General features: G+C 54.2%; 1 protein-coding gene across 14 annotated transcripts in view; it reads right to left on the bottom strand.

Annotated features, from left to right (window-relative positions):
* Nucleotides 1–11,602, bottom strand: part of IKZF1 (IKAROS family zinc finger 1) — an 80,104-nt gene extending 68,502 nt beyond the window's left edge. For 3 of the 14 annotated variants that reach the window (XM_037155992.2, XM_037155997.2, XM_037156004.2), the window contains exon 1: nucleotides 10,654–10,744. Coding sequence is in view for 1 of the 14 variants with exons in the window: in XM_037155998.2 (XP_037011893.2) it covers nucleotides 11,213–11,270 (58 nt within the window). In the remaining 13 variants the exon portion in view is untranslated. Of the gene's footprint in view, nucleotides 1–6,100; nucleotides 6,312–9,801; nucleotides 10,579–10,653; nucleotides 10,751–11,212; nucleotides 11,306–11,442 lie in introns of those variants that run through there. The other 11 variants (XM_037156002.2, XM_037155998.2, XM_037155994.2 and 8 more) reach the window with 11 other exon arrangements.
* Nucleotides 11,603–13,578: the final 1,976 nt, after the last annotated feature.

Here is a 13,578-nt window from a genome sequence, read left to right as displayed (position 1 = left end):
CTGCAGTTTTGTCCTCTGCACAGAAACCTGAACCATGGCAGGCCAGAGAGCCAGCCCCGCACAGCAGGTGACCTGCCAAGCCACACTAGTGCCACGCCTGCTGTCATCGCTTCTGTGGGGCAAGCGGCCGCCGAGGGGCAGAGGTGAGTGGGCGGAGGCCGTGAGTGGCCGTCCCCAAGGAGGGGCCGCCTGCTGCCACTGCCCACCCCTCTCCTCCACACCCAGGGTGGTCGCTTATCTGGAAGTCTCTCTCTGCGTCTGCCCATCTCTCTCCCTCTCTGTCTCCCTATCTCAGCGTCTCTGTCTGGTCCTTCTGCCCAAAGGGGACCCAGTGGGACTTCCCTAGCTTCTGTCCCACAGAGTTGGCACCTGGGTGACTCCAGGGAACAGGGAACATGAAGGCCCCCAGCCCCTCTGGCCCCCCAGTGGCCAGACAAGGCACACTTGGACCTGGGCCCAGGTTCACCCTTCTGAGGAGCTTCCTTTGGGGAAGCTTTTGCAACTTTTTGCAAACACCCTCCCTGACCTTGCCTGTCATGAAAGTCTCTAGGAGGAGCATCTTCCTTGCTGCCTACAAGCAACCAGGTGGCCCCAGGGACAGTCCAAGAGCCAGGGAGCCGGGAGGCCACAGTCAGGGGCAGGGCTGGGGGTGCCCCTCAGACACCCCGAGTGCCCTCTGCACCCCTGTAGTCTCCATGACAAACAGCTCTGACATATGGACCCTTCCATGACTCTGAAACAGCGAGTCCAGAGCCGTGAAGCCGAAGTAAAAGACGTCTGCCAAAAGCTACAACCCGAGTCCTTTCCGAGCCGTCCTGATCCACGCCACTCGAGCACCGGGCTCAGGGCGTGGACGGCGCTGTGACCTCGGTTCCCTGAGGTTCGAACAACTACACTTTTTCCCCCCAAAACAAATGTCACGTACAGCATGGTGACCACGGCCAACAGCCACGTACAGCTCGTGGAGAGGTCCCTGCAAGAGTGGACCGAACAGTCTCGTCACAGGAAAAATGGTTTTTGTTCATTTGCGGGATGGCAGGTGTTAAGTAGACTGATGCCAGCGATCACCTTGCAGCACGTAAAAAATATGCAAATATCAAATGATTACGTCGTAGCCCTGACACTAGTACAATGCTGCATGTCAACTATACCCCATAAAAAGACAAAAAAGGCCTGTGTGCACATATACAAACATACACACATGTACACACACGTATGTGCACACACACTTACAGATGCTTCCCCTCCCCGGCACTGTCTAGGTAACCGTCTGCCCAGTGATGTCTGACAACATTTCTTGGGTACCCTCTCTATGCCAGAAAACCTGGTAAAGGAAAGGATACTGGTCGTAGGTAGTTTAATTTAAACTACCTACTACGTGCCTGGCATCTCACAGGGAAACTGCTGAGGCCCCAGGGCCAGAACGTCGTGCTCCTCGCCCACCGTTTTCTCTGAGCGTCTGGCACGGTGTCCAACGGAGGTCCAGTATCTACCACCCATCCGCTCAGTGCGTGTGTTTAATCTAAGACCGTGTTATTATTGTTATTGCACATGGCCCACCTTATCATTTCCACTTTTCGGACAAGAAAACTGAGGCTCAGACACAAGTAGCTAGCCCAAGGGACTAGTACACATCCAGTAGACAACAGAGGTGAGATTTGAACTCACAACCACACGAAGGTGACACCTTTTCACTGTCCTGCTCCTGAGAATCAGACCTTCTGAGCCCGGCACACACATCCCAGAGCCCAAATGTACACCCCAAATGTCTGGCCCTTAACAGAAAACAGACATATACTTCACAATGTTCTGCAATTAACACAAACTCCCCCCACAAACCTCTGCAATTGGTTTAAATCCTGGTTACTCGGTCCCTTGTAACCTACTGACTTTCCTCCGTGACAAGTGACGTTGCACTAGCATTTGGGGTGACTTCCTGATGCTCACATGACTCGGGTTTGGAAGGGGGCGGGTTTGTGGGGGGGAGGAATGAGGGCCAAGCCTGTAATCCATTTCAAATGCCTTGGGTCACGGCGCCCTTTAAGAAAAGCCATTACTCCAGCCCGGAGAACGGCCTTTCATTTCCCACTAGCGGATTTTATTTTCGCCCGTCTATCATATCACTGCGAATTACACTGTAGCGGAGAAAAGGAGCATTTCCAAGAGAAAGCTGAGGCAATCCCCGGGCCTTTGTGCCGCGTCCCGGGGACCTGATAGGCTGCGCTGACAACCCGACAAAACAGGTCGGGGACACAAAAACTTCTCCGCACTCACTTCATTCCGGATTCTTTTCATTTTTCAAAAATTAGCTGCCAATCACACACGTTCATGATTATTCCCCAGAGCATGGCTGGCTCAAATGACAATGGAAAACAAGATTCAAACAGGACAGCAGGGGATCCAATTGGGTGTCCCCGCCCCCATGTTTGACTGAGCCACAGAAAGTGCCGGGACAGGGGACCTGCGGTCAGAGGCCTGTGAGCCCAGGCCAGCCACGCTGCGCCCCTGTTTTCCCGAAGGCAGCGTCTGCTACACAGAACAGGAAGGGTCTGAGTGGGGGAGCGGGGACCAGGGAGTCTTTTCAAACCTGCTACCAGCTGTTTGGAAACGCTCTTAGCTAGAGGTGCTTCAGACAGAAGAAAAGGAACCACAAGGATATTTTTAAATGCTGCCATGGAGCTGCCTGTCTCCAAGGGCCGTTGGAGAAAAGCTGTGAGCTATGGTGTCAGAATTTCAGAAAGAGAAAGTGCAGTTGCAGCCGCCAGGAGCTGGGAGCCGCTGGCCCAGGGGTGCCCTGGCTGGGCCCGGCACAGCTCCGTTGTCTGTTCCCTGTCCCGGCTGTGCCCCTTCTGTGGGGGGAAGCCGTTCTTGGTGAGGACCTGCATGTCCTGGGCTCTCACACTGCTCCCAGACCCTGCTGTTTACTCAGCAACCATGCTCCAAATTTACATAAGCTACTGTTACAGGGCCTTGCCTGAGTCTGACCCCCCATAGTAAGGCCACTTCCTAAGTAGCTTCCTCAAATATAAATGGCATTTACACTTCATCACTGAAGTAAAAAAAAAAATATCTAAGTTTAGACTCATTTTCTTCTAGCCTCTTCCTGATTTTAGAGGACCTACATGCATGGCCAGCACCAGCGAACGAAAGGAGACCTACATCCTAAAAACATACAAACGCTGCCCCAAATAACGACTGACGCAGCACACCCCGAGGGGCTGCCGCCTTGTCACTCATGGATTGTTACAAAGTGAACAGGCAGAGCGGCCCCGGAGCAACTTTCTGTTCTATTATGTTCCAAGTGTTTTTTTCCCTCCCACTTTAGAAAGGGATCAACACCGAGTCTCCCTATTTAACCACGTTCCTTCCTCAGGAGGCAATGGGCTGTCATGGAGGGCACAGCACCTCACGGGTCCTCTTCGCCGTGAAGTTACCTCACCCACCAGTGGACCAGCTCACGTGGGCGAGTTAAAGCGAGGAATGGAGACCGAAGGTGGCGGGAGCCCTGCTAGACCGGCCGTGAGGTTCCCAAGATGCACCACTTGTTTGCTCGAGCGCCCCCAGACCGTCTGACTGCTGTTCAGAGGCGTGTGCGCAGAAGTTTCTTTGGCGAAAGCGCCGTTTTATTTAGACCCGAGGAAGTAAAATTATGCAAATCCTCCCGGGAATGTTCGGTTGCTTACAAATCCATAACCGTGTGTTTATTGACAGCAACTGGGAAGCCAGTATGGTTTGTGTGCCCAGGACGCTGCCTGAGGAACTGAGAGCTTGTCCTCGCTGCGTTGTGATAAGTCCCTACTGCCAGGCGGGTGGTGGCACAAGACCTATGCGTCTAGAGACAAACTTGGCAAGAAAGTGTGCCCCAGAGCTAACACATCTCAGTGTTCACTGTCACCCCTTGCTGTGGGAAAGCCTGCCTGGCCCAGCCTCTGATGTGGGGCAGCTCCAGAGAGGAGTGGGTGCAGCCTCCCCAAGGCCCTCTCCAAACTGCTAAGGCCGTATGGTGTCCAAACCAACGGAAAATTCTTCTTAAAGAACTTTCTTTTGGGGCTCAGTTCTTAGACAGCACCCACCCACAAAATTATCACCTGTAATCAATTAAAATGCAGTGCATTTTCATAAAAGTTATTTAAGGAAGGGTCTGTGTCCACACTTTAAATTATGCTCACAGCAGATAGAATGAAGATCCAAATATTAGATTCCTTAAGTCTAGCTCAGCCTTTCGGTAGCTTTCGCAGTGTGGGCCTTCACCTCCTTCTCCCAGTTTCAAACAGGTTTAGCAAAAGTCACATCGCTCTGTTTCCAAGAGGGTAATGGGAAGAATCAATGTTACCTCAGTTGATACAATGTATTGACAATTGATACATTGATCAATTATTTGGCAACAAGAGTTGCTATGGGCAAGAAACCAAATAATTACAGAAGAGAATACCCGTTCATGTTCTGATTGGTCCTTTGTTGTATCAAATCAGTGAGAGAAGTTCTTGAGTCCCATCTTACTCTGAGAGGACAACTCAGCTCGAGGCCAAACTTTCAAGCCTCAAAAGACCATGGGCCTCAGGGGGTCCCAGCCCTCACCAGGGCTGCGGACAGCCCATTCCATAACCCCACAGCCTTTAGCCTACAGTGTTCCCATGCAAACCCAGGGCAGGGGGGCGGGGGGCATCAGCAGAACCTCACAGCAGCTACAACTTCCTCATTCGTCAGCTACAAATATCGGAAGGTCTTTATTTATAATCTGGCAGAAAATGCTCATGTCCTTCAGAGAGCAAAATATAGGAAAGCTTAGATTAGATATTATAGTCTGATTTTCCCGCAGCCCTTAGATATGTTTAAATTATTTGTTTTCAATGTTTTACTTTAATATTTCTTTTTTTTCAAGCAAATTACATTCCTTTTATAAAAGCCTTGTCTGCTCTGAATTAATCTGAAAATTCTTTAAATGCAGGGAAACATATACCACCCCAGGCAGGAGCAGGAAAACACTCACAAAGAAGCGCTAGACATGCCCTAATCTTTTTAAAATGGTAATTAGTTGCCTTATCTCTAACAACCTGAGATAATTAGCCGAATGATTTTAATTTAATGGAGTGGGATACACAGTGTATCACTGTTTCACTGTGGATCTCTCTGAGTTTTGCTCGCACAGAACTCCATGAGAGGGGAGTGAAGGAGGTCGCCTTCTCGGGCTGGCCCCGGGTCGCGGGCTCTCTCTGGTCCCATGGGGCACTCTGGAGCTCGGTTTAGAAGGCTCCCAAAGTAAGCGCAGGAAAGATCAATCCCTCATTTTCATTTCTCCTAAACATTCTAAATTAAACATTTTCCCATCAGTTCCAGGGAGGCACCTTATGTGCTGTTTTATTTGCTCCAAGGTTGCCAGTAAAAATCTGATTTAACCACACAAATTTACCCAAAACTGACGAATCAATACTCAGTGTGGAGCTCCTGGCTTCAGGCACAGGCTCTCGCCCGTGCTATGCTGGTCATTTTTAAGCAGTTTCAGACTAACAGAGAGTGTTCTAGAGTGTCGAGTTTAGTATGCGATCTCAGAAATGAAGCATAAAAATCTATTTCAATATGTATAAGGCCATTTAGAAATACTTTGTGCCCTTTTCAGTTTTTTTTTCATAGTTTCTGTAAAACATCACACGTGAAAGGAAGCAGGGTGGGAGGAAGAAGAAAAGGAAAGAACTGAGGGGTGGCGTGGCCCCCCTGCTGCCCCCATTGCCCCCCCAGAACCTCGGCGCCCACTGCCTGTCCGTCACAGCACACTTTTGGCGGGAACATGGCAGGAAGAAAGTCAGATTTCCTTCAGCACTGAGTGATTGCCGCGGGGAAAGGGGTCCTGGCCCACGTGAGTAAGAGAGGTCAGAGAAGGCACTTTCCCACTAATTAGAGCCCTTTTTAAACCACCTGTTAAGTGGTGGCCCCACTCAGAACGCAGTCAGGAGGTGGCATGTGGGGCCACCCAGAAGCAGAGAGAGTGGTGGGCCTTCCTGACTCTCTCCATCCCCTCCCGGCGGCCTATGCAACAGATGCAGGGTGCAGGGCCCCCTGTCCAGGGGGGCGCAGCACAGAACCCAGGGCGGGGGGCACTCACCAGTGAGCCTGTGCCTCCCACACAAGTCCCGACGTGGACAATTTGGGTCCTTGGACCACGCAGGCCCCTCAACCTGGCCTCCTGGGAGGGACCCTGCTGTCCTGGCAGCCGCCTGCTCCTCTCTGCCACCCTCACACTCCACTGGGGCGGAGAGAAAGGTGGAACCATTCGCCAAATATGCAAAAAAGGAGGGAAGAAAGTTTTTTGTCAGGAAAACAGAGGCAGGAAGGGAGCCTGAGCTTCCTGCTCTGACCAAAGTGGGTTCAGAGGTTACTGGCTGCTCCGACGTGACAGGTTGCGGTGGAGCACGGGCCTCTTTCAGGCAACAGGACTCCCGAGCTCCCCAAAGACAGAAATGGCCCCAGGAGAAGGGACATGGGGCCAGGCCTTTAGCGGGAAGACAAGTGGCCCCCACACCTGGGACTCGGGGTTTTCACTGGGTTTAACAGCTTTCCACCAGGCGGCTCACTGAGGGCACAGCCATTCGTCACGGTCAAGTGTGAGAAGGGCAGGAGGCAGCTGAAGCCCTCGGCTGTGCTGGCAGACCAGGCCTCGGCTGCTCCCTTCGGGCTGGGGGACAGGGGCAGGGGCAGGGGCAGGGGCAGGGACTCCACCCCCACAGGGAGGGCCAGCCCAGCTCTCCACTCAGAAATGTCTGTAGAGCTTCTTCTGCTTGCTGCTTCCCTTCACTCTCAAAGATTCATAATATCTTAAAAATATTTGTCAGGATATCATCAAACATTTAAAAACTACGTCAAACGTAAGCCATTAAAGGCACAGCATGGGAACGTGAAGGACGTGAACCCACGTTACAGGAGACTAAGCTCAGGCGGGAAGTCATTTATTAAGCTGCAAGGAGCGGCAGTCACACCACCGGTCCCCAGGAAGGAGCCGTGGGCGCGGCGAGCTGACACCATGATAAAAACCGCTGGTGTGGGCAGCCCAGAGTCCCCAGCCAGCGCCGGCGCTATCTCCCTCCTCGCCTGAGCTTTGGAAGTGTGCACAGAGCTGATACCTGGGACTCGGCCCCATGGAGGCCGGCATCCCATGGGTCCGGGCACCTGTTTGCAGCAAAGCAGGACGTGCTGCCTCCAGGTGGGACCCGGACCAGTGGCTCTGGGCCTGTAAGCATGGCTCACTTGTGGCTTTTACATTTTGTGTTTCCTCCCAAAGAATGGACCACGGCACACATGTCTGGGGGCTCTGGGAACAGAAGTGGAGGGACAGCAGACAGGGGACGATGCTAAGGGCCAGGGCAGGGGGGCAGGAAGCAGGAGTCACAGCCCCCCGAATTCCCGTCAGCCTGAGAAACAGCACAGGGCTTGTGCTCTGTGAGCTGCACCCACGGCCATGACCCTGCCTTAGAAAGAGGCTGCAAAGCCATGCTTGTCTCATCATTGCAAGACTACAGGAGAGGAGAACCGAAGAGGCCACTGACCGGTGCCAGCACGACAGACCCTGGGCTGGCCACACCGGCCTGCGTGAGCGCATCCAAGGTGTGCACGTAGGCAGACACCCAAGGTGCTCACCTCGTTCACGCCTAAACTCACCACCACACACGCAAAAACCCACCCTATCCTAAAAACAGGTAAAAAACTACCAACCAAACAAAAACTGAAGAGAAAGGGCTGCATTGCTCAGGCCAGGTGGTCTGGTGCCTCTCTCCGCATGCTGTGTGTGTGCTGCACATGTGTGTCTATTTCTTGCACCCATTCACGCACGCACAGCCTCAAAGGACACACACAACACACGTGCGTGGGGGTTGGGGGGGTTCTGGTACTCGGTAGACGGCATATACATAGTGCTCTCTTGAATCTCAAAAGTCTCTCGTTTGGATTGACAACAGGCTACTACACTAGCCAAACATGAAATACACAAATCCAAGTCGGGTGTGGAAAGGAAAGAGAGAAAAAAAAAGCAAAACAAAACAACTCTGACCAGAGAGCCACTGTTTTGAAATTCTCTGTCTCCAGTGAAGTGAGGACAAGGCGCAGGCCCCACAGGTGTGGGCATTGGGTCTCTGGCTGGGCAACTCACTGTGATCTTGATTTTTCAACCAGAGAAGTGGCTGCAAGGATGGCTCCAGTTTGCCTTCTCAGAGACGGCGGGGGGGTGGGGGGTGGGGAGCACCTTCACAAAGAACCAGACGTGCCCCATGCACGCTTACCTACAGACCCTGCGGGCTCAGCCCCAGCGGGGGCTGGGATTGCTAGGGGCTCCGGCGTTCTGGAGGGTGTGTAGTTCTTCAGCGTGCAGTGCTTTCATTGAAACGCAGATGAACCTCACCACACACAGAACCACGGTGGAGTTGCTAAAACTCCTGCCTCCCACTGCGTCCCCAGAAAACAGAAATGGGAGAAAACGCGACCACTTGAACTCAATAAGGCATCTTAGGCACCAGCACTGGTAAACTTTTAGACCAGGAAGCACCCCCCACCATGTAAAAAGGGCATAAACTTGTATGTTTGAGAGATTTTGAAATCAGATACATTATATCAAACCAGAATAGCACAGGATTTTAAACTGTGACATCATTATTTCTATTTGTGTCTACAAGTTATTTTCTAACACATTCTGCATATTCTACAAGGTAGGCAGGTAATCCTGTCATGGATGTTTGTCACTGTCTAAATTTTAAGCCACAAACCAAATAATCTGATGTGTCACGGAAACAATTCTGACACATTCAATATAAATAATAGTTAAATTGTCACTTTCAAAATCCCAGGTAAAAGATGAGTCCCATTAACCTCATCACACAAAACGTTTTGAAACAAAGACATAAATTCAAGAGGCTCCAACCATTCCCGGCAGGTCCCTCTCTCCTCCCGGCTCCTTACAACCACTTCCATTTCCACCTACGTTCAATATCATGCTCAGGATATAAAATATTAAATATTTTCAACTTTCACACTTTTTTCCTCTTTGAAAGGAGATATTTCTTCAACAGCAGTTTTCTCTCTTCAAGTCCAAAACAAGGCACCTCGAAGCCGAGACACCCCGTGGGGAGCGAGCTGGGGGACTGAGCGGCCAGCCGTCCAGGGAGAGCCGGCTGCGCCTGGAGAGGATGGGGCTTGTGCTGGAAAGCTGTGCCTGTCAGACCCCAAGAGACCCCAGCATGGGTCCCCCTCTGCAGGCCATGCTCTGATCCTCCAAGTGACAACATCGAACAAATCACACCTTTGGGAAATTCCTTAAGAAACACCGGGGTCCCTGACGAGGTTTTAGAATTCTTCAGATTTAGTCCCAAGTAACCTGACGCCTGATGTTTTCTAACCTGACAGCCAACATCCCCTCAGCCAAAGCACCATGAACTTTTCAAGCCGGGAGAACCCTATTTTGCAGAAAGCCAGTTCCGAGTCTGGTATGATTTACTGTGCAGTAAAAGCAAACTCCCTCACCCCAAAATAAGAAAAAGGGCCTTTATGAGTGACTTCATCAAGGCTGGCCTCCTGATCTCGCTGTGTGAGTAAATATCAATTCAGACGTGACCGGCTCCAGGCATTCCTCCTGGCGACAGCGGCGATTCAGAGCTGCCCCACCGCGGGCCAGGCCCTGCACCTGCGCTCTGGCTGTGCCCAGAAAGGCGAGGAGGACTAGGGGCTGGGGGTCCCACTGCGCAGTCTCTCCCTCCCTCTCTGTCTCTCAAACCCACCGGCTACCCCCGGGTTTCCTTCTGAAATGCAACCGAAAACACTCACGTGGATCTGCGCGTCGCACTTTGGGGGCCAAGACTGATCCTCGGGCTCGAAGAGCGACCTCGGAGCCAGGGCGCCGTCCGCCCCGCCGGGCTCTCCTGGGTCAGCCGCCTCGGAGCGGCCGAGCGGCCGAGCGTCCCTCCGGCTCGGCTGCGCTCCGCCGAGACCCAGGGACCGTCAGGCAGTCGCTGCCCGGCGCGGGGCCCCGAAGGCACTTGTTAGAGCGCCCGGCCAACTCGGCCGCCTCGCTCTTCCCGGCTTTCTTTCACAACGACTTCCTGGAGTTGCTCACTCGCACTGTTCCCCATTTCTCTGCCGCACTCCCCACCCCCTGCTGGGCCCAACCTGGCTCTCGCCTTGCCGGCCAGCAGCTGCCCCGCGCTCACAGCGCCGCCCACGGGCGGCGCCCTTGTGGACAGCGCTTCGCCACCTGCGGCCCAAGGCCTGCACCCCACAAACTTCGGGGCTGCGCGCACCGGGGTCCAGGCCGGACCTGCCCGGCAGCCGCCCCCATCCGCCCCGTGCGTACTCCCCGGCGCTCTCCTGGCTCGCCGCTCGGGAGCCCGGAGCGGACCTCGCGGGAGGCACAAAGGGGTACGCGGAGCTGGACGAGGAGCGGAACAAGGGACGGGACGAGCAGCGGGACATGGCTTCGGGTGCGGTGTGTGGTACGGACCCGGACTCGCAGCGCGGCACAGAGCCCAGCGCACTGCTCCCACCCTGCCGCCGGGTCGCGGGCGGGCGGGCGCGGCACCGTCCCGACCGCAACTCCCGGGCCGCGCGCAGAAACTTTGTCGCGGCGCGGGGCTGGCCACAGCCGCACAGGGCCCCGGGCGGCGGCGGCGCGGGCCGTACCTGCTAGCGCCGCCGCCGGCTGCAGCCCGCTCGCCCTTCTTGCCCGCCTCGCTCCGCGCGCCTCCGCCACCCCCGCGCGCCGCGCGCCCCGGCCCGCCCCTCGCCGCGGCGCTTCCTCGTTCCAGCGCCGCATCGTCCCGCGCGGCTGGCGGTGGCCGGTGCTCTGAGCCCGGGACCAGGCGGCGGGATCGGCCGCAGCGCGACAGGACCTGCGCTTAACCCTTGGGAACCCGGCTCGGCCGATGCTGGCGGGCCTTCGGGAGGAGGGAACCCACGCCTTCGGGCCTCGCCACTTCTTCCCCAGCGCCGCTTGTCTCGAGCCCCGCATGCTTGCCAAGCTCAGGGTACTCTCGGGACTCGGGACCCCAGGAAGCACTTTCCCCAGTGTCTGGGGCGTCCCCGCCCGCCCAGATCCACTTCCCTGGGAATAAGGGCGCTTGGCTCCCAGGTTCTGGTTGCGACCCTAAGTTATGAGTGCCCACCCGAGGGGGAGGGAAAAGTTGATCCTTCGCAAGCGAGGGAAGGTGCAGTTCATTTTCCCAGACAACCAATGGAATACCTCTTGGCTCTCTTCCCTCCCACCTGCTCGCGGCAGAAGTTAGGATCGCGCCTTCCATCTTGGCCCGTGTGCACACGCAGGTGTGAAAAGGGCGGTAGCGGAGGCGGTGGCAGCGAAGGCGATCCCGCCGCGCGGCTCGGTGCCCCGCAGACTCCCCTCCCTGAGCCGAGCCGCAGCGCGCGCGCAGGGCGCGGCGGGTCTCAGAGCAGGGATGCGCTCTGACAACGCACCTCCTCACACTGCGAGGAGCCCATCAGTCTGAGGAGCCAGTGCCGCCTGGGCAGGAGCAGAAGAGGAATAATCCTGAGATGAATGTCCTTCAGGACATGGAGCTATCAAGAGGGAGCTGGAGAGCACCTGTAGCCAGGAGAGACCTGGTCCTCTGGGTAGATGTAGCAAGGCAGACAGACTTCCTGCCAGAGAGTGAGGCAGGGCACCAGGGACCTCCAGGGGCGCAGGCCAGCCCTGCAGATCTTCCAGGTGGAGAGAACAGCAGTCGAGGGTACTGTGCCAAAAAGGTCCCTTCTGGGCAGCTGAGTGTGGCAGAACGCCTGTGGTCAGGGAAGGCTGCGCCTGGCCCAGCAGGCTGCTGGTGGCAGGGCCCAGGCACCCCAGCTTTGCCTGGGGCCACCTAGAAGTCTCTTCCACCCTCCATAACTGTGAACAGTGTCTGGCCCAATGGTTCCTGGACCACTTGCCCAACACCACTGCTTATTCCCCCTGACAGACGTGTTGCTGGGCCTGGTGCAGCTAGTCAGCACCCTGCCCAGGGACCAGAGAAGGCAGGGATAGAGACAGGCCCAAGGCTCTCATTCCCGGGCCTCCCTGCTCCTGGACGACCTTGGGCAAGTTATTGAACACGCTGAGCCTCACTACTCTTATCTGTAAAATAAATAAATGCCACCTCATCGTAAGAGTTCTTGTCAGGATTAAATGAGGCAGGCCCTAAGGGGTTTGGGGCTCCTCTGGTCTTGGATGTTGCAGCACCTTCCACCTGGGGTGTGTCTTTAAACCTGTGTGTGTCCCCAGGCCAGGAGTGGGAATCCAGGACTCAGGCCTGGTGGTCCGGCCAAGGCAAACCCCCCTGAAGCAGACAAGCATGAGAAGAGAGCCCAGCTTGGGCTGTGTGGTCCTCAGCGAGACCCTTCACCTCTCTGAGCCTCAGTGTCCCATCTTCAAAGTGGTGGCACTGGTATGAGCTGCCTCACAGCACTGTGCGTGGGTCAGGGAGGCCACACATGGAGGACTCTGTGAGTAGTAACTACTATTGGTTACCAACCTGCCAGTGGCCAGTGTCCTGCTGAGATGGGCAGCCTGCTGCCTCCACCTGCAACAGGTGCAGCAGAAGGAACTCAGGTTGCAACCTGGGGTTTGTGGGTGGACACAAAGGGACCAGAGAGGGCCCACAGTAAAAGACAACAGTGAAGGCACATTGCAGGGGAAACAGAAATTGAAACATAAGCACTACTTGAAAAAGATTATTCGTCTAAAGTAATTTTGTTCCCTTAGGAACATGTATATATTATATGTTGCTGCTCTCACACTATTAGAGAGTTGAAGAAGTGTAGCTAAATTTATCGATGCAATAATTGTTAAACTTCCCATCTTACTTCTTTTGAGATGATGTGACCAAAAGAATAAAGATTGGTCACATCATCACCTCGGAGCTTTCTGGATGAGCTGCTGGCACTTCTGTTCTGGTAGAGACTGGGGCAGGCGGGGCAGTGGCGTCTCAGGAAAAGGGAGTTTTGTAGTGGAAAACGAGGGTTAAGCAGATAGGGTGTGATATGGTCGCTAGTTTCATTTGTTACTCGCTGTGTGAGTCTGGGCAGGTGACTTAACTTCTCTGAGCTTTGGTTCACCGCCTGTGGGGCCTCCCTGCTCCACAGTGGTGAAGACAGGACTGGGGAAAGTAAATGAGGTGATGTGTGTAAGTAGTTATTGTCATTATCATTGTATTTTTTCCAATTAAAAAATCTGTAAAACAGCAAGAAAATGAGCATCCCTTTTCTTCCCCAGGAGTTGGGAAACAGCAAATATATTTTTAAATAACAAGAAATGTGGGAGTTTTTGGTAAAAAGAAAATGCTATTTTCTTCCTCCAGTGTTAAACTAATGCAGAGCTCATTAGTTTCGTCTGAAAAGGAACAGGGCCCTTGGGAAAAAGCCCAGGACTTGGAGAAAACTTTCGCAACAAGTATTCTGCTTCTTTGGTTTCTTTTCCCAGTTTTCACCGTTCCCAGCTTCTTCTGCTTTCAAAACCTAATAGTTTCCAGCCCAGGCAGGGTTGGTAACTCTTTTCCTGGGAGTTCACGCCGGGGGTTTGGCTCTGAGCACGGACCATGAGCTCCCGCCTGCTCTGGAAAT

Source organism: Artibeus jamaicensis, unplaced genomic scaffold (genome assembly GCF_021234435.1).
Source record: "Artibeus jamaicensis isolate MK-2021 breed Jamaican fruit bat unplaced genomic scaffold, CSHL_Jam_final contig_1016, whole genome shotgun sequence".
In the NCBI taxonomy this organism is placed as follows: Eukaryota; Metazoa; Chordata; class Mammalia; order Chiroptera; family Phyllostomidae; genus Artibeus; species Artibeus jamaicensis.
The sequence above is the reverse complement of the archived record's forward strand: the minus strand, read 5'-3'. Positions and strand labels throughout refer to the sequence as shown.